Source organism: Protobothrops mucrosquamatus, unplaced genomic scaffold, assembly GCF_001527695.2.
Source record: "Protobothrops mucrosquamatus isolate PMUCROS unplaced genomic scaffold, P.Mucros_1.0 scaffold557, whole genome shotgun sequence".
Lineage (NCBI taxonomy): Eukaryota > Metazoa > Chordata > Lepidosauria > Squamata > Viperidae > Protobothrops > Protobothrops mucrosquamatus.
The window spans coordinates 93309-114757 of record NW_015386860.1 but is presented as its reverse complement, the minus strand read 5'-3'; the positions used below and the strand labels follow the sequence as shown (position 1 = coordinate 114757).

The 21449-nt window shown below is 40.2% G+C and overlaps 1 protein-coding gene across 1 annotated transcript; it reads left to right on the top strand.

The window, feature by feature from the left end:
- The first annotated feature begins 2256 nt into the window (after window positions 1-2256).
- Window positions 2257-12607, top strand: LOC107288548 (1-acyl-sn-glycerol-3-phosphate acyltransferase epsilon). The gene is given in 10 exon segments (XM_015817174.1): window positions 2257-2392; window positions 2394-2513; window positions 3348-3370; window positions 3372-3412; window positions 9625-9721; window positions 9723-9733; window positions 10446-10607; window positions 11294-11461; window positions 12406-12543; window positions 12546-12607. Coding segments are annotated over 10 exon segments (918 nt in total). The 5' UTR covers window positions 2257-2296.
- Window positions 12608-21449: the final 8842 nt, after the last annotated feature.

The following is a 21449-nucleotide window of genomic DNA, read 5'->3' as shown; positions in this document are numbered from 1 at the left end:
GTCCTTGTTTTGTTCTGGTTGATGGGACTTGGGGAGGGGCTTCCTATGTGTTCAGACCCAACTTCTTTTGCCTGATTCAGGTGACATTTTTTTCTTTGTTTCCTTAAAGACTTGGTTCCTTCTTAATTACTTTCTCTGAGGGAGCTTTTCCAGCTTTTGTCCACCCTGCTTATGTGTTTGCTTCATCTTTAGGTATGGCAGTTTAGGCCTATCAGATTAATTGGCATTTCAGTTGCAGATCCTGCATATTTTGGAGGATGAGAACTTACAGAAGACAGTTGCAGTCAGGCAATTAAGCTACACGCACATTATGTTGTAAAATGGGATTAATATACTTTCTAATATATATCTGTTGTGTTGCTCATGGTCCACTTGGTTCTGGAAATTTCAGCTTGTATAGATACCCCACTCTTTCTTATAGCAGATGGGACCACTGTGGGGACTATCACAGCTTGAACAATTTACACAACTGGCTTTCAGCAGCATCGGAGCCAAAATGTTCAAGGGAAAAATGTAACTGGCATTTCCTGAGATTTTTCTTCCATGGATAGTTTATTATTCATCACATTTTTATATCCTGTCTTTCCTTTCCACGAAGGACCATAAGCGATGTAGTTGACATTTTCTCAGCATTAGCCTCATAACCTTGTAACATGGATTAGAATGAAAGATACTAATCCCCCAAATAGCAGCTCATGTAGCCCAGTTTTATGTTTTTTCCCCCTCACTGCCAATGGCTCTCCCACTCTTTCCTTTTGCTGCACTTGAGCCATTGTTAACTCAGAATGCCAGGGCTAGGAATTTCCATTGCTAAGGAAAGTGGTTAAGTGAGTCATGCCCAATTTTGTGATGGTTTTTTTTGCCATGCTTGTTAAGCAAATCACTACAGTCATTAAGTGAATCTGGTTTCCCCCATTCTGCTTGTCTCAAGTTGACGCGGAAGGTTGCAAATGGCAATCACATGATCCTGAGATGCTACAACTGTCCTAATTATATGCCAGCTGCCAAGTGCCTGAATTTTAATCATATGACCATGGGGGGAAGGACCTATGATGGTCATAAGTGCGAGGAACAATTGTTAAGTCCAGGGCTTTTTTTGTTATAGAACGCCCAGAACGGAGTTCCGGCACCTTTTTGGGATGGAACCTTATAGGGTAGGGTAGGCAAGGCGGGTTGTATAACATGTGTGAGTTCCGGCACCTTTTTTTTTTTTTTTTTTTTACAAAAAAAGCATTGGTTAAGTCCCTTTTCCCTGCACCTTGGTAACTTCGAACAGCCACTAAACCAGGGGTAGGCAACCTTGGCTCTTTTATGACTCGTGGACTTCAACTCCCAGAATTCCTGAGCCAGCTTGGCTGGCTCAGGAATTCTGGGAGTTGAAGTCCACGAGTCATAAAAGAGCCAAGGTTGCCTACCCCTGCACTAAACGAAGAGGTTGAAGACTACCTGTATATCACGGCGAAACCCCTCTACTGTTGTTCTTCGACCTCTTTTACCAACGCAGCCCCTGCCTCTGCTTTATTCTACTCTAATAGTCTACTTTACTCTCTTCTTTGACCTAACTTTAGTGGCGACTCAAGTGAGTCACGGCAGGGCCCTCCGAGGCGTTGGCGCTCAGCCTCCCGCCTGCCGGAGAGCGAGGAGCAGGGCCGCTCCCGAGCTAGCCGCCGCCGCCGCCTCTCCGTCCGTGCCCGGCCAACTATTCGCGTCTTTCCAAAACGACAAGCCCTCCCCGCGGGAGACGAGCAAGGACAAAGGCGGAGAAAGCGGATTCTAGGCCGGCCAACCCCTGAAGTCTCCTCGGCAGCTCCCGACGGCCTAAGCCAGGGGTAGGCAACCTTGGCTCTTTTATGACTCGTGGACTTCAACTCCCAGAATTCCTGAGCCAGCTTGGCTGGCTCAGGAATTCTGGGAGTTGAAGTCCACGAGTCATAAAAGAGCCAAGGTTGCCTACCCCTGGCCTAAGCGGAGCTGGTTTGTAGCCAATGACGGGCGGGAAAAAAGGTGAGCGTCTCAGCCAGGGGGGCGATGGCGGCAGCAGCGGCGACGTTTGCCTGAGGATGAGGGCTTGCGTGAGCTCCGCCCGGCTGCTTCCTCCCCACGTGCCCGCCCATACTGTTTCCACCTCGGCTGCCGAGGGCCGTGCCTTCTTCCTCCTCCTCCTCCTCTCCCTGGGCGGCCGTCGGAGCCCGCGGTGATGAGAAGGAGCGGCGGCGCTTGAGCGCAGCGGCGACCGGCGTGGAGAGCGGAGCCGAATTGCGCGCCCTGTCCCGAGAGCCCCGGCGGAGGAGAGAAGATGCTGCTGTCGCTGGTGCTGCACACTTACTCCATGCGCTACGTGCTGCCCGCCGCCGTGATGATGGGCACCGCGCCGACCTACATCCTGGCCTGGGGGTGCCTGGCGGCTGCTCTCGACCCTGCTGCCCGCCCGCTTCTACCACCAGGTGGACGACCGGCTCTACGCCATCTACCAGAGCATGGTGCTCTTCTTCGAGAACTACACCGGCGTGCAAGTGAGGACGGCTCGCGGGCTGGGCTGGGGGACTCCGTTCTCCCGCTCGGCCCTCCAAGCCCGCCCGTCCCTGCAACTGGTTTGGGCAGAGGGGGCAGAAAGGGGCCGGGGAGCCAACGGAGATAGGTGCCTCTGCAGGCTTTTTGGTCCAGGGCAGAGTCGGGAAAAGGCAGAGAGCCCTCTTGGGTGCTCAGTTCCGACTCAGCAGCGTTGCAAATATTGACAAGAGGAAGAAAGCGAGTCTTGGCCTCGCGTTGCAGGGTCCTCTCTGAAGTACTGTATTTCGCAGGTTGTATTTATTTATTAAATTTAGAAAGCACCAATTTCCATCCCAGAGGGACTCTGATAATCCTCAGAGGGATTATAGATGAATTAGCATTCTCAGTCATTCTCCCTATACATTGGGCACAATTTGAATACCCATTATATAGTAATAGTATAACCCAGCTTTAAGAATTGAAAGAAAGGTGTTGAAATTGAGAACTGAAATAATAGTGTTACATGTAGTAATATACGCATGATGACTTTTGCAAGAAAAGACATGATTTTTAAAATTAGATTTCATTTAAGACTCCACTGTTGAATTATAGAATAAAACAGTATATCTGTCAGTGCCTTTGATTATATAGTTTCAGGTTCTTGTGTTTAAATGTATAGGTGGAATCAGTAGAATGCCACATAATCTAAGCAGTGGACCAATGCTGCATTGAAATTGAAGAGGGAATCTTAAAAAATAATTAACATTATTCTTCTTTAAAAGAAGAAACAAAATTTAACCTTTGATTTTAAGTGTATTTTTATATAATTAAGATAACTGCTTTTTCTCCTTTCCTAGATAATTCTGTATGGTGATTTGCCAAAAAGAAAATGTGATATATATATCAAATAATCAAAGTACAGGTGTGTATATTGCTGGTTTCTCTATAAAGCATTTTATGTAATGTTAATAATTATAATGCTGCCTGATATGCTACAAAGCATGGGAAAATTTAATGCTAAAATAATTATAAACATATGAAGGGTGAAGTAGAACTATAGGTAATCTTCACTTAATGACCACAGTTGGGACCAGAGTCTTGGTTGTTGAGCAAAGTTGTTGAACAACTGCAATCCCAGCACCCCCATTGCATCATTACAGGATCTCACATGTCACTAAATGAATTGAGTCTCTCTCCATGCCTGTGTAGTACATAAAAATACTACTGGTATATCTCAATAAAAGGAGCCAGATGAAACAAGCATACAATAAGGAGGGGGGAGGGTCTTCAAGATGGTAACCAATCCCACATTTGCAAACATCATGTGAGTTGGCAGAGTTCAAACTCTTTCAAAAGGCCAGGGATGTGGGGGGGCCTGTCTCACTTCTGGGGGGGGGGAGGATAGTCCAAAGGGTGGACACAACAGCAGAGAATGCTCTTTTTCTGGATCCACAAGTCGAAATGCTTTAACTCATGAGTGTCAAGCTCAATTGCTTCTACAGTTAACTAGCCTTATGTCTTGTAGGGCTTTAAAGGTCATAACCAACAATGTGAATTGGAACTGAAAGCAAACTGGCACCTAATGCAACTTGCACAACAGAGGTGTTATATGCGCCATCTCTAGGGCACCCAAACTTCTATGAAATGTATTTGACACCCATCTTGTATCCAGCAACTTTGGGTGGCAAATTGTCTCATGGCCGCATTTTGTCCCGGCTGAATCTTCCAGATTCTGGAAGAGCCCTGGCGGTGCAGTGGTTAGAGTGCAGTATTGCAGTCTAATTCTGCCCACAACCAGGAGTTCGATTCTGATCAGCTCAAGATTGACTCAGCCTTCCACCCTTCTGAGGTCGGTAAAATGAGGACCCAGATTGTTGGGGGCAAGATGCTGACTCTGTAAACTGCTCAGAGAGGGCTGTAAAGCACTATGGAATGGTATATAAGTCTTATTGCTATTGCTATTCAAGGGTAGCCCCATGCAGAATGCATTACAGTAGTCCAAAACCGGAAATGACCATGAAAGAAAAGCATCTCAATCCAGGAAGAGCATAACTGACTCCTCAGGCAGGAGGCAGGAGTTCAGGAGGACGTCCAGATTACGCACCAGGCTCTGTCTGGGTTAGTGCAAACCCATCAAAGACCAGAGATGATAAACTCTTGGATACAGAGAAGCTCCCCCACTCACAGCCGCTCCATCTTACCCTGTAGAGCCCAGTTAGGACTGAAAGGCTAGCCCAATGTTTCTCAACCATGGCCATTTGCAGATAGGTAGACTGGCTGGGGAATTCTGGGAGTTGAAGTCTGTTTCTTTTTCAAGTGGCCAGGGTTGAGAAACACTGGGCTAGACTGTCAACTGCCCTTTACAGGCAGTGAAGGAGACAGCTAAAGCTTGCAAAGACCCAGCACCCTCCATTTTCTTGCACAAGTTGGAGATGAAGTCTTCCCCCCCCCACTCCAGTTCTAGGGGAAAAGCTGCAAAAAAGCCGTTCTCCCCTTGTTTGCTTCGTTCTCTGCTCTTCAGCCTGGAGTCAAGGTAAGGTTTTTAAAAGGGATAGAGTGCAGGGAGAGTTTAACTTTAGCATCTAATTGGGGCGGGATGGGGGGGGAATCAACAAGTCTGTTCCAGCTTTTGTTTGTTTGTTTATCGAAGAAATGTGGCTTTCGGGGGGGGGGGAGAGAGGGAGGGAGTTAAGCAGAGGAAGCTCATCCTGAAGCTGCAAGGGCTGGCTTCCCAAAGCCAGGCAAGGGATGGTAATAGCAATAGCACTTAGACTTAGATACCACTTCACAGTGCTTTATAGCACTCTCTAAAGGGTTTAAAAATGTCAGCATATTGCCCCCAACAATCTGGGTCCCCATTTTACTGACCTCAGAAGGATGGAAGGCTGAGTCAACCTTGAGCTGGTGAGAATCGAACTGTTGACAGTCGGCAGAATTAGCATGCAATACCGCATTCTAACCACTATGCCATCATGGCTCAGACAGGAAAGCTTTGTAACCTCCCACTTTCCAGCTGATCAGAGGAGAAAGTTCTGGTTCTTTTTTTTTGCGCCAGAAAGGCAAGGCGCCCTGGCAGGAGGAAGGGCAGGGGCAGAATTAGGAAAGGCAGGTGTGCCTAGTGTTTTGCTTCCCCATTGTTTATCCCTAGCAAGGCAGTCATCTGTGTGGTGTGCTGAAATGAGGGGGGGAAGGCTTGAGAGGTGGGCTTGTGCCTGCGCTAGGCCTCCCAGGGTCTCCCCCCACCCCTGATCTCCACTTGACCCATGCATTCATTTACCAAATTCACTGGAGAGAGCAGGGACAGCTGTTCATTACTTGAGGCAGTTCGTTTAATGTTTTCCCAACCTTCAACCCTAATAGGCAAGCTCCATTATGGTCAAAACTCGAGGACTACAGGTAGTCCTTGATTTACAACAGTTCATTTGGTGGCCATTCAAAGTTACAACATCACTTAAAGTGATTTACGACAATTTTTCACACTTTGTGACCATTGCAGCATCCCCATGGACATGTGATCAAAATTCAAAGACTTGGCAACTGGTTCATATTAATGATGGTTGCAGGGTCCCGGGAACATGTGATCGCCTTTTACAACTTTCTGTCAAGCAAAGTCAATGGGGAACAAGATTTACTTAACAGCCCTGTTACTAACTTAACTGCAGTGATTCACTTAACAACTGTGGTAAGAAAGGTCATAAAATGGGGCAATGCTCACTTAACAAATGGCTCGCTTAGCAGCATAAATTTTGGGCTCAATTGTTGTAAGTTGAGGCCTACTGTAGCTCATGAAACCTTCTAATATTTTCTATGAATGTTGTGATGTACGTATGGGAGATTTTTTTATCTTTTTCCCAGAAGGGGAAACGGGTAGAGAACATCAAATATTGCTGTTTGATCACATCGAAAGCTCTATATAATCCAGCATCCTCTTTCTTACACTGACTGGCAGGTGATAGTCCTCTTGCTGCTGATGGTCACCAGATTTATATCCTACATGCCTCAAAATGGTAGAAGTCATGTATACTATAAAATTAATGGAAATGTTGATTTCCTACATGATTTTATCTGGATTATTCTTTTTCTTCCTTTTCTTCATATCTCTAGCTACAAAAGAATTCAATTTACTGGGATGGCACAGTATTTTTTCCTTATCTAGTTTAATTTTTCTGAATATTAATCTTCTAAACAATCCATTAACAAAGCACATGAAGAAACAAAACTTTTTTCTTTAAAGCCATGTTGTGCGGATTTGAAAAAAAGATGTTTTTATGCTGTTTGGAGAACAACTAGTGGAATAATTCAGTAATTGCATTAATAGTTCAGTGCTGGAAACAGTGCTTGCTGGTATTTAAGAAACAATTCTGTACTGGCTGATGAGAAATCTGCAATGCCAAGTGGTATGTATGTTTTACTCCCATTTTTATACCCGAACCCTGTGCCAGATCTGCATAAACACGAAAACACTTCCTCTTCTTCCTGTTGATGCTGTGGTAGTGATGTCACTCGCACTCAACTAAAGTTTTCCTGTGACAGTTGATTACAGAATTGTGATGGAATGTATATTTCCTACCTCCAATAAACATCCTGTTGCGGAATGTGTGTATGTTCTGAATATTCAGAAAACAGAATGTTAGTTCAAGGAAAGCATGCTAGTAAACACATCTGAGTTTTGGTTTTGATCCACAAAACAGGTCTTTAAATCATTGGAGGAGGAATAAGTAATGTTTACAAATTAGTAACAGATCTTAAAAATATATTTTTTTTGACCCAGTTTCATATTGTTTCCAAAAGATTCTTGCATACAGAGTACAGTGGATGAAGTGATTGTATATCTGTATCAAATAGTATTTTTTTTAAAAAAAATACATGCGCGAAAGAAAAAAACATAGCATATGGGAAACAATAGACTTGATTAGAAAATTGCTGTTCTAGAGGAAAAAAATTTCAATCATGTGACCACAAAATGCTGCAGCCAGTCATAAGTGCTAGCAGGTGCCAAACACCCCAATTGCAATCACATGATATGAGGCGGTGGTTTGATAGTTGTCCTAAGTCATTTTTTCAGAGCCCACTGTAACTTTCAGTCATTCAACATTATAAATTGAGGAATACCTGTAATCCCTTTAAAAGAAATGTTTCCTTTCTGATGCCTCTTTTTCTTTTAAAAGAGTTATGCAGTGTTCCAGATTACCAGTTCTAGTCACAAAAGTCAGATTGGATAACCTGGCAACAATTTGAGTCATTTGGGGTTTTTCATATTATTTTTATGCTTTCATGGATGAAAAATTGAGGGTGGGATGGATAGGAATTCTCTGAGGTGAAGACTGTATAACTGAAATTTCTCTGATTTTACAAATGCAGAAATAGGCACACAACTTTACATTAGATTAAAACTGACTAATAATAATAGTCTTCCTTTTGAATGTTGTTTTACTGATAGCTGGAAAAAGTCAGGTTTCCAAGATTCAACAAAAATAATGATTGACAGCCTTATTTTTTGCAGGAGAGGTGGGGAAAAGACATGATGTTCAAGTTTTCCAATTGTTTTAGAGGTTTTTTTTATGACCAGCAGATACACCTTCGCTTATTCTTGCTCTTTGATGTATAAATGTACACCTGTATGAGGCAGCTAATCTCTGCCAAAATGAGGTGCTTTCCAAGATGAAGGGAATTAGTCCAACTGCCATTCAAAAAGGTTTGGCTGACACAAAACAGTGTTCGTGGTTTGCTTTGTTTTTTGGAAGCCAGAATGAGCAGAGAAGATTGTGGAGACATTGCTTCAGAAAGCTGCTTCCAAGGAGTGCTTCTGTCAAAAGTTGGTTGTAGCTTCACCCTAAAAGCTTTCTACAACTCCAATAAGCTGGTGTGAGATGTTTGGCTCCTTAGCAACATAATGATAGAATGAGACTGGACAAAGCATCTGAGGGACATTCATAAAAAACAGAACAATCCAAAATAAGAAATAAAGTCTTTTTTTACCCCAGTTAACTTCTGTTAACTCTTGGTATCATAATGTACCAATCTTTGCATTAGCGCTTATGTAAAGCAGCATTCATGAAATCAGTATTTTAAATGAAAACACAGTAGGTGTTCCTAAAACTCCCCAGCTTCTTCTCTCTTTATTCTTCTTGGAGAAACCATTCCAAAATATTTCATTATAAGAGCATTCAAAAATATTTTAGTGTATATAATCAATAGCAGCCTTTTATTTGTTTGGACTGGTATTAAATGGATTTATACAACAGGACTTTACGTTTTCGATAACACTCATAAATTTTGCCGTGAGACAACATAGAACATGATTTGAGATATGGTGGCCTGCAGGAATAAGAAGTGTACATTCACTGGCATTCCACTGTGGTGAGGGAACATTGTTAAAAGCTTATTGTATGTAGCTGAATACAGTACACTCAGTAAGAGTTCAATTTTAATAATTTGCTGAAACACGCATAAGTGATGTAATAGGTACAGGTAGTCCTCGACTTACAACAGTTTAGTGACCATTCAAAGTTACGACATTGAAAAAAGTAACTTATGAACATTTTTCATACTTACAACCACTGCAGCATCCCTGTGTATATGTTCTCTCTCTCTCGTGCATGTGTATGTGTGCACATATATTTGTGATATGAGCTCCCACAAAAGCAAACCTCAGGAGTCAATTCCTTTTTCAGAATCAAATGCTGGTTTATACTTTTCTTCTACAAAGTCAGGCAGGTGCTCTAAGCAGTTACCTTGGTTTGGTTGCTGGGAGGATAAACATTTCCAGGAAATGTCCCGGTATTCAGATGCACACCTGTGTTGTATAGAAAAATTAGGCTAATATCTCTTGACCTAAATTAAGCAAAATTTATTTAGAGAGAAAGTCTGAGTTTAAAGTAGTGTGCATCTAGTTTAGCAAATGTTATAGGAAATGGATGATTGGCCTGATATAATAAACTGAGTTTTGCTTTAGTGCAGCAATTCTGGCTGAGCTTCATATTCTTTCACAAATTATAATTGTGAGAACTGATAGAAGCACAAAATAATTGTATTATGATGCAGGACTGGAAGAAAAATGAGACTTTTTTGACTGGAGCAACCTCATTGAGGCTTAGTCTTAAGACTGAATTGTTTAACTTAAAAAAACTGTACTATATATTTTGTTTCCACAGATATATTTTGTAATTTATCCAGAAGGAGCATTTTACAACCTAGAACTGCCCAAAGTAATTACAGATAGCCAGTCATACTGAAAAGAAAGGTAATGAAAACTATCAAGAGCTGACAAGCTCTGTGTCTTTAACAGCTGAGACTTCGTGCCCCCTCTAATTCAGTTTACTGAAGGTCAAAGAGATAACAGCCAAAGCATGCAAACCAAAAGAGTCTCTGACAGACACATGCCTTATTAGGAATGCACAGGATAGTCCAAAATCAGTCCAAGATTCCAAGAGCCAGTTCAGAACAGCACAGGCAGAATTCATATGAATTGTCATACAAGAGCCAGAGATTAAATAGTTGTTTCCAGCAAAGGACTATAAATCAAGGCTGCCTCTTAAATCAGGCTGCAGCCAGCTGTTGCTAATCAAGAGATTTACTCACTTGCTTGGCAAGATGCTCCATAGAAGGGCTCTGCTCTTCTCTCTACTCACCAGGCTACTCCAGCTGTGCAGATATTGCCTGTTTTTGATCAACCTCATGTGATTCTTGATTTGGTGCTCCTGAGGCTGAAATTCTACAGATCCAGTTGGGGGCACTTTGTTTACATTCAAAATTCACTAAATTGATCCGTGATACTGGGTGGACATGTGATCATTCTCCTGAAAGATAAGGAAAAAATAAAAACACTAGCTTGGGTCTAGAGAAAATCAGAATCAATGGCTGGTTTTATAGATACTAGCTGCAGGATCTAGAGATGTTACCATTTCCTGGGCAACTTGTTAAATCTTTTTCACTCTGCCTTTCCTCTTGGTTAGGTCTCACAGTACTGAAACATGTGCTTACTCCATGGGTGAAGGCCACTCATGTTGCTGTTGATTCAATGAAGAGCTACTTTGATGCAGTTTATGAGGTTACAATAGTCTACGAAGGTACTGTGGATCATAAAGGACAAAGGAAAGTGGCACCATCCATGACTGGTGAGTAGGTGCTGTTGAATTACTTTTTAAAAACCTTCTCTTGCCTGATTCAAGCTGGGGGAATCCACATCCTTCATGGAATGTCTACAACATTCAAGATGAACTTTTTCTGTGTCCCAAATGATATAAGGTTGGGCTTAGCTTTTTGTTTGACTTCTAAGTTTCCAATTAATGGCTTATTTCCATTTTAGGTTGTCTTTTAGCCAGCAAAGGCATTTTTTAGATAAGCTAGCATTTAACATGATTTGTTGATTTTAAAATGAGGAGTGGGGGCTCTTGGTTCTTTCTTTCTTATATATGTTTTTATATTTTAATTATATAGTTACATTTTGTTAGCCCTCCACAAGAACCCCAATTTCTCATGTGGCCCCATCAGAAAATGAATTGCCGACCTCTGAATAAAATGTTAACAATATCTTTAAACACATATCTGAGAAATCATAGATCTTGTTATTCAATTTTCAGAATTTATTTTGAAAGAAACATATGCAGCTTTTTGGAGCAAAAGATTTAAAATCTTTTTTAAATTTAAAAAGATTTAAAATCAGAATCTAAAAAAATCCAGACTTGAAACTTGGATCAGTTTTTAAAGATTGTTAAATAAATAAGTTTGCCTTTAATTTTACAAATAACAAAAATTAATCATGTTATAACTAAAGTATTTATAATGTTCTTCTGGATTTTAGACCTTCTTTATAAGGAGTGCCCAAGAATTTATATCTATATTGAACAAATTGAGCTCAAAGACATTCCAGAAGAACAAATGTTTATGAGAAGATGGCTTCACAATTTTTTTTTTAGAAATAAAAACCAACAACCGTTATTACTGGCATTAAGAAAATTAGTGGCTGTGAGTAGGAAATACCACTCAAACTGATTTTGTAACACTTGTGACTGTAACTGTGAATCAGTACGAAACTGAATTTCTTTTATTCTCAGGCCACAATGTACTTGGTCCAATTTGAATCAGGATAGCCACATCTATAAAAGAATATTTTGTAATATACTATGCTATAATATACTTTTACTAATTAAAAGTAGACTGGTTATCTTTGCCTGATAATAAAGGATATTCAATTCCAGATTAGTTCAACAGAGTAAAGTGACTTGATTGATTTTGGTTTTGAATGTTGTATATATTCACCCTGTGGGAACTTATCCCATAAACCTGGGTTTATTACATAAATGTGCTGAGAATTTATAGCTTAGCTAAAGCTCCAGTCATTTTCATTTGAGTCCATTTAGCAGCTTTAATTATCTATATTTGCTTACTTAAAGAAAATACAGCTATGCAAAGCATTCAGAATTAGTCCTTCAGAAAGCACATCAATATGAACAAAACTGAAGATTAAAGCAGCTACATCCTTTGTGAGATTCATGCAGCTACTTCAGAAGACAAGAACACTTCCATTAGAATTGCTCACAAAATTGTCTGTGCCTGCACAGAGAGAGCTGACAATATTTCTTCCAAGTGTTCTGACTGCTTGAGCATTTCAGATAGAGATACTTCCTAGGTGTTAAATTGCTTTGTATAACATCTCTTTTAATGCTTTGTACAGCCCTAAAAATAAGTCTGGCCAAATTACACACTGTAGTAAAATTTGTGCTATTTGCAGAAGATTAAAAAGTTCAGTCCCTAATGTAGGAAAGAAAGAATTTCAGGCCAAAACTTGTGATTCTTGGAGGAAAGTATTTGTGATAAATTGTCAGAGATAATCAGAGAATTGTATAAAAGCTTCTAACTAAAAGTATGTGATAAATAAATCTCATTTTATCTTGCTCCTAGATTGCTAAACAGGATTTTATGATGCAAAAGATTCTAAAAGAAGAAATAAGTTCCTTGGGAAAAGTCTTCGCTCCAAACTAAGTCTCCAGAAAACATTGCCATCCTAATTGTTTTTAAGTGGCTTGATTGCCACGATGCTACGGAAGGAAACTGCATGAAAACACGGATATATGGCAGCTTATTAGGCTGTCTCTGGGTCAGTATTAAAGCATAAAAACTCTGCACTTTCATTCAGTGGATTTTCTCTCTTGCTTTGCACATCGCAGCAAATTCTTTCCTAAATTTATATTAAAATTTTAAATAAAGTTAGGCTGGAGAGGGATTTAGCAAGAAAGGATTATATTACGGCCGATGTATGGTTTGGTATGATTAGCTCTCTAGGTATATGCTGCGGGCCACTCAAGCACAGGAAATATAGGTAGTCCTCGACTTACGACCACAACTGAGTCCAAAATTTATGTTGATAAGTGAGAAATTTGTTAAGTGAGTTCTGTCCCATTTTACGACTTGTCTTGACACATTTCTTAAGTGCAGTTAAGTTAGTAACATGGTTGTTAAGTGAATCTGGCTTTCCCCATTGATTTTGCTTGACAGACGGTTGCAAAAGCTGATCACATGACCCCGGGACACTGCGACCGTCATAAATATGACCCAGTTGTCAAGCATCCGAATGTAAATCACATGACTATGGGGGTGCTGCAAAGGTCATAAGTGTGAAAAATGGTCTAGAGTCACTTTTCTCAGTGCCCTTAGAACTTTGAATGGTCACTAAATGAACTGTTGTAAGTCGAGGACTACCTGTAGATGAACTCTTTGATAATCAGCTAAGGTGTGCAGGAATTCCCACTTGCTACAGAGTTTATCTCCCAGTGGGTGCCAGGATAATTAGGGTCACCCATTACTATTGTATGTTTCCTGCACACGTTAGCTAACTGACTACAAAAAATCCATCTATTTCAGCGGTTCTCAACCTGTGGGTCGGGACCCCATTTGGGGTCGATCGACCGTTTCACGGGGGTCGCCAAACAAGGCTGTCCGCCATTTTTTTTTCCCTTTTCCGGCGGGTGCCTCACCTCCCTTGGGCTGGGCCAGCTGGTGGTCGGCCTGCCGCTTGCCAGCTACGCCTCGGCCGGCGCAGGGGGCGGAACCACGCATGCGCGGCGCTCCCGGGCAGGGAAAGTCCTCGACTTACGACCGGTTGGGTAGTCCTCGACTTACGACCGGTTTAGTCATCGACTTACGACCGGTTTAGTCATCGACTTACAATCGGTTTAGTCCTCGACTTACGACTGGTTGGGGGTCGCGGCATTAAAAAGGTTGAGAACCACTGATCTATTTCTTCCACTTGGTTCGGTGGCCTGTAATATACATCTATGACAATGTCATTCTTTTTTCCTTTTACATTAACTCATCTGCATTCAAGGAGGCTTTCGTCCTTTGCTTTATGCATTTCTGTAAAGGTGCAGTGATTTCTTACATACAATGCAACTCCACTTCCTCTTTTGTTAGATCTGTTTCTTTTGAATAGTTTATATCCTCCCAACAGTACATTTCAGTCATGAGTTTAATCCCACCAAGTTTAGGCAACTATATCATACATGTCCTCAGGTGCTAGGTCTTAGTTCACCCAGTTTGTTCCTCATACTTTGAGCATTAGTGTATAGACATTTGAATCCTTTATGGCTGTCCCCGCATTTGTTTCCTACATCTCCTGTTTTGAGTTCCTTTTCCTTCCCACCACTCCCTACCTGATTGGTTGTCTTGGGGTTTATGCTTGGGATTAGGTCCTAAAGATTGCTCACCCTCCCTTCCAATTTTAGTTTAAAGAATAAGCAAACACATTCTTCCAGATATTGTTCTTTCAGTATAAACTTTCTTGGGTGCTGTCCACTTCATGGATGGTTATCCCAGGGAAGGAATGTTATATATACATCCATGGTGCAGAAGAAGAATAAAAGGAGATGAGAAAGAACGAATTGTAGTACGTCAGAGTACTTTTCATTACTATCAGATGATGATCATTCAGAGAATGTTGGAATAATGTTTCAAAGAAATAGAGCTCTTTTTTATCCTTGGGAATATCGGAATAACAGAGTTGGAAGAGACCTTGTAGATCTCCTAGTCCAGCCCCCTACTCAAGCAGCAGAACTATGCCATTTCAGACAAATGGTTGTCCAATCCCTTCTTAAAAACCTCCAGTGTTGGAGCACCCACAACTTCTGGAGGCAAGTCAAATATTTTGTCAGGAAATTAAATTGGTACCTTAGGAACAGTGACTTCAGCCATTCAATATGTTCTGCATTGTTTTTCAACCACAGTAACTGGATAATTTTTTAAGTTAGTTAGATCAGGGGTCCCCGATCTGTGGGCTGCGGCCCGCTATCGGGCTGCGGGCTCTTGGCCAGCGGGCAGCAGAAATGGCTAGCCAGGGTGTGCACACGTGGGCGCGCATTCTCCCCCCACTGGCGCTAGCACCCACGGCCCTGTTTGCGCATGCACATGGGCTCGAACAGGAACACTAGTGTGCAGGGCGATGCATGCCCCATTTGTGCATGCACGAACAGGCCGTTAGTGTGGTGTGTGTGCGTGGCCCATTTGTGCATGCAAAAAATGGGCGCTAACCGCTGCGGGGGTACGCAGCTGTGGGTGTGGCCCCATTTACATGCATGTATGCGCGCATGCAGTAATTTGGAAGCTGCTCTCTCCTCTGGGCTGCGAGCCCGGAAAGGTTGGAGAACTTTGCTCTATGCAAAAATTTGTATAATAGGGAAATATTCATATAAAAATAAATGCCTTTCTTTAAAAAATTGGACATGAGTGGCTTTCAGCCCTTAATCAACTGTAAATATTTAATCAATCATGGTTACATACCAAATTTGTTTTTTTTTTCTGTGTTTTAGGACTTGGCACAATATGTAAATGAAGTGAAGCAAGATAATGAAACTCTCTGTGAAATTAAGCAATTTCAATCATCAATAGAAAATTTTGTAGGATTTTATAAGATGCTGCTTTTTTTATTTTTTTAGGGATTTCCCCCCCCCCCCTTTGTATACCTGTCATTTATAGACCTATAAGCAGGAAAGCTGAAAGTGAAAATTCTGGCAGGGTTAAGACTAAAGTCAGAGTGGAACACAGGCAAGCTTGTCCAAAGGTAGAATCAATTGCAGGTAAGAAACTAAACCAATATATTCTGAAAAACGTTTGAACACAGATTCCAGAAAACTGGGATATTGAGAATCAGAAGAGGGCTAATCAAGAGAGTCAGAATAGAAACAGGAACTCTAAGCCAGGGGTCCTCAACCCCCAGTCCGTGGACCGGTACCGGGCCGCAGCATGCCAGCAACCGATTTGCACAAACAAGCAAACCCCATCCATGGGATGCAGGCAGCTCACAAAAGCATGCACCCTCCGGTCCACCCTCTCTCCACGGAACTGGTCCCTAGTGCCTAAAAGGTTGGGGACCTCTGAATTAGTTCATTGTTAATTATCTGGTATTATCTGATCATGCTGGGAATATCAATGACAAATAGCCGAAGAACATAGCCACTTGTTCTTCCAAGCCAAGCATTTTCTTGAGATGCACTAATGAGGGAAAATGCAAGAACTATTCAACTTTTTCCTTATTTCCTTACTCGCCAGCCTCTCTTTTTTACTAAGGTATTTAGGTATTCATAAAACATAAAAAGCTACAGAAGCAACTCTTAATTGCTCTAATTTTAGGTTGATTTAGAAAAGCAACTGAAAAGGAGTAAGAATAGCAATTACATGTAATGTCTCTCAGTCAACTATAACTAATATAGCACGCTGAAACATTTTCTTACACATCTGTGCGTGCGCAAATGCATATATGTAGTCTACTTTCTGTTGAAAGTCCCCAAATTGGATAAAATAAAGTAAGATGATAAAACCCAAAATTATAAACACTGAACTCATACAAAATTCTGAAACCATAGAAGAAGACCATGACAGGCTGGAAGGAGAAGCTGGACCACATCTGGAAAGCATTGTGCAGAGGAAGACTGGGTTATGTTGCACTAAAGTTGATGGAAAATAGTGCTTAGAGATTTTTTTAAAAAAATAAAAAAAACCTGGCACTGCTATTGAACATTTTGGAAGCCAATTTTATGACTTGGGTTGAATTGCAGTGTAATCAAGTAATCGGTTTAATTCCCACTTGGAAGAAAAGAATAACTCCACACAGACATTGATTTAAACACCTTTGGGAACTCCCGTTTTATGACCTGCAAATGTGCAGTTCTGAGTAAAAGCCAAAAAATCCTTGTTAATGAGATATAAATTAACTTTCCGGTACAGATAGTCTTCAACTTCAGTTCATTTAGTGACCATTTGAAATTACAATGGCACTGAAAAAAGTGAGTTATGGCCGTTTTTCACACGACCATTGCCGTATTCCTATAGTCACATGATCAAAATTCAGATGCTTGGCCACCAACTCGTATTTATGACAGTTGCTGTGTCCCAGAGTCATGATGGATCCCCTTTTGGGACCTTCTGACAAGCAAAGTCAGTGAGGAAGCTAGATTCACTTAACAACCATGACACTAACTTAACAACTGCAGTGATTCATTTAAAACTGGCAAGAAAGGTCATAAAATGGGGCAAAACTCACTTAACAAATGTCTCGCTTATCAACAGAAAGTTGGGGCTCAATTGTGGTTGTAAGTTGAGCCTACCTGTAGTCCATGAAGCCTTCTAATATTTTCTATGAATGTTGTGATGTATGTATGTATGTAATAAAATCTGCATTTGTTTACATTTCAAATATTTACAAACATTTTCATTTCAGGGGCCACCCCCCCTTTTTAGCTATCGATTATAACTAATATCAGTACGTTGTGGCACATTCTGTGATTTATTACAGCATTCTTAACTAAATTTCTTTGGCTAGAACACCAAAAACGTTACAAATAAATATGTTTGAGTGGGTTGTCTTGTTTTTGATTTTGGTAGCAAAATATGCACTTTGAATTGTTCTCAAAGCATAAAGCAATATCAAATTTCTCTGAAGATGACCTCAAAATCTCCTAGAAAGTTTTATGTGTATAGTCAAATATCCAGCTTACAGAGGTTGCAGTAAGTGTTAACATTCTTGGCCGATCTTACTTCATTGATGTCTTTAGTCTTCAAAGAAGACAGGGCAGTTAAATACTGACTGATTAAATTAAGAGAGTCAATAAGTTATTTACAACATCTGGGAATAATCTGATGCCTGTCTGAGTAAGCCCTCAGGCTTAGAGAGAAAGTTCCTCCTCATTTCTGGGATGGTTACATTCAAACTCCCCTTCTCTGGGACTGTTTCAGGGAGACAGATGGAATGTGGGAAGTATGTAATATATTCATTTGTTTCATTGGCAAAAGATATCCTTCATCGTAGTTTCAATATGTTCACAACATCAAGTTAAATTTCTCAACCTTGGCAATGTTCTTTAGAATCAAAAGTTTTTTTTGTATTCCGAACAATGTTCAATGTTTGCCTTTGAAAATCAAACAATAATTTATACGCATCTAGACCAGTATGTCTCAGCCTCAGCAACTTTACGATGTGTGGACTTCCAACTCCCAGAATTTCCCAGCCAGTGTGATACTGAAGAATTCTGGGAGTTGAAGTCCACACATCTTAAAAGTTGCCAAGGTTGACAAACACTGATCTAGATATAATTGATTTTGATGCAGAAGCATTACGAACTCTAGCCGAGATGCATTCTTCATTTAAAAGTGCTCAAGCAGTGGATTTTTGCTGGCGCCAGGTCTATTCTGAATGTGAGTTTCTTTGGTGACATTGGTTATCAAGTGATATCTGATTCCCAAATTGTTGAATTTAAGTGCTCCTAGTGAGGGCCACGGTCTAGCTGCTTCATTTGTGCTCAGCACTGTACAGTCACAACTATGTTTGGATAGATCTATTGGTATCAAATGTATATAAAAAAATATGAACTGAGTTCATTCCTGTCATGAATCGGGTCCCTGTGTGCTGAATCTAGCAAAATGTGTTTATGAAAAGCCTGTGCTATGTTCACAGTTGACTTATACTGAAGAGAGGAACTTCAGCAAGATGGTCCTTCTATAAATAGATGACTTGTTCAAGAATAAATGCACTTACTGTACCCTTTAATAGAACATCAAGCCCTGCTTAATCTTCATTGCCTTATCTTGTCTCCAACATTTCACTTCATATTTCATGTTTACTTATTTGGCTGCATAATTTGCTTTTTCCTGACAGCTCAGCCCAAACAATATTCATAAAGGAAGAAGAAGAAGCAAAGGGGAAAAGGAATGTCTTCATTTGTACATGTTTTTTTACGAAGGATGTTTGTGAAATAATCCCAGAAATGAAGATGCTTCTTAGCATAGCACTTAGACATATACCGCTTCATTGTGCTTTACAGCCTCTCTAAGCAGTTTACAGAGTCAGCATATTGCCCCCAACAATCTGAGTCCTCATTTTACTGACCTCAGAAGGGTAGAAAGCTGAGTTAACCATGAGTCGGTGAGAATTGAACTCCTGGCAGTCAGCAGAATTAGCCTGAAATACCACTGCACCACCATGGCTCTTAATGGACTTCTTGGATGAGAAATGAAACGATTTCAAAGAATAAAAACCAAGAGAGTCCAGTTGCTTTTGGAAAAGCACCTTTGGGACAACCATGACCTGGATGATTGAGAATCTCCATAGACAATCCCAGAAATAACTTTGCTGGGCATCCGACTGATTTGGCTAATTTCAAGATAATATTTATTCTCTGAATGAGTTCAAGAGTCCTGAAATATCTATTTTCCTCATTGGCAATTTGTAGCAAATCTCAACCCCCTGGCAACCTAGCTTTACCTCCAATCTTGACCCCCATCTCATCTCTAGCCCATGGTTTAAATTATATTAGTTCCCCTTTGCATCCCAGAAAATCTCCAGTCTTTCTCTTGAGCTGCTGAAGCATCATAGAAGTAAAGGTTTTATAGAACTTCATTTCTCTTTGTGGAGATATCATTATTTTATCAAAACAGTGTTCCATCACAATGTATAAAGTTTGGGCTGCAAAAGGATAAGCTAAGAGGTGCTTAGATGACAGCAAGACTCATTGCCTACACATACTAGCCATACACCCCATTTGGTTAGCCAGCTAGGACTGCAATGAGGCCAGGACAATCAAGGGACTAAATGGACAATATTTGGCCACATCAAAATAGACAGTCTGGTGTGGATTGCAACTGTTTGGGATAATATTTCCATGACATTGCAATTTTGACAAAGTTCCCACCCCTCCTCTCTTCAGTTGGTGTCATAAAGGGATTTTGTTAGAACGTTACTGGTATTTGTGTATAAGAATGAATGATGTATGGAAATTGCATGTGTGAATGTGCATTGGTTGTGGAACTCTAGCCCCAAAGCTAATTATTTTAGTTTATTACTTTATTTTCAAGTTTGGTTTTAATCTGGATTTTAATTATGAATGGAACCATTTGCTGTTTTCTGAATGTTATATGTTATATGTAGTAACATTGCAAGCATTTACAATAATTTTAATTTTCTATATATAACAGTAATTCAAAAACCATTGCCTAATGTAAGAATTATTATCTAAAGGCTTTTAAAAAAAATCATAATAAGAGAAACTGTAGCTTATATATTAGGTGTTTTCTACACAAGACAAATATATTTCATTATAACTTTACTATTTTATGATTTATAGCAACATAAATTAACTAAAGCTATATCTTATCCTCTCAAAATTACAGAAATAATTGAACAGCATAAAATAAAGTTACATTTTTACCAACTGATACAAATACCAGAACAAGTTTTCCATATTTCGAATAGAAACTGAGTCTCTAAAAGTGATCCTGAAAAAGAAGTCGAACACTATTATTTGTCAAATTATTTTTGCCGCATATCTCGCCATCAGACTAGGCAATCCCACTGTGCTTCTTACATGAATGTGTATCATGTTTTATCGTAGAAGTCTCATTCAGTTTGTTTTCGTGAAGTTTCACATTTCAGTGCTAAGAATGTTGTTTTTTTCTCAGAAGAGGATTCAGTGGAAGTTAGGTGAAAATAAGTCATAACTTGGGAAGTCTGGTCAATTTATCCCATGACTTGGAGATTTTCTTATCTTGAATGTGACCAAGCAACAAAAGACAGCAGGAGTTCTAGATCTCTGTTTGATTTGCGCTACTAGATTGAGCAAATATTGATTACTGTAGAGGGCTCAACCCTTTTTGCATAAAAGCTGTGCCATGAAAACATACCTGATAAATTGCAGCCTGACATTCAGTTGTTAAAGGAGCGGGACACTACAATCATCATAAATATGAATCAGTTGCCAAGCAAGTGAATTTTGATCACCTGACCATGGGGATGCTACAACGGTCATGTGAAAAATGGTCAGAGGTCACTTTTTTTCAGTGCCATTATAACTTTGAACAGTCACTAAATGAACTGTTGTAAGTCGAGGACTATCTGTACTTCAATCTTTCTTTTTTTGATTAACCTTCAGCTTGTTTGCTCTTATCCATAGCTTATTTAGACCTTCTTCAACTTCCCGAGGATTCTCCGAAGGAGTGTTGATTACACTGTAAAATCCAGATGTATTAACATCAGCTAAAAATTCTGCAACATTGCCAGTATTGAAATGTACTGTGGGTGATTCTAATAGTCTAAAAATATCAAAAATGCAATTTTTTAAAAAATTAAAGGAATATTACTATGGTAAATGTGGATTATTTGCAAGAACTGGAAAAGAGGGTTGTAATATATGAAGGAAGCAGGATACATTTGTGCAACATGTTAAAGGACAAAAAACTAATCAAGCTTAAAACTAATCAAGCTGATGTTCAATAAATATAGTCCCTAGCTTTGCCATTGAGCAAAAGCCAGGTGAAGAGGTCATAGTCTTAGGGGACAAATGATGGACTGACTTTATCAGTGGTACAGAAGATTTTTCAAGTATTTGTCTCCATCTAGAGATAAATCCATACTGTCCCATGACCCTTCAGAGGGGGAAAAACGTGGCTTTGAATTAAACTCAAAACAACATTGGAAT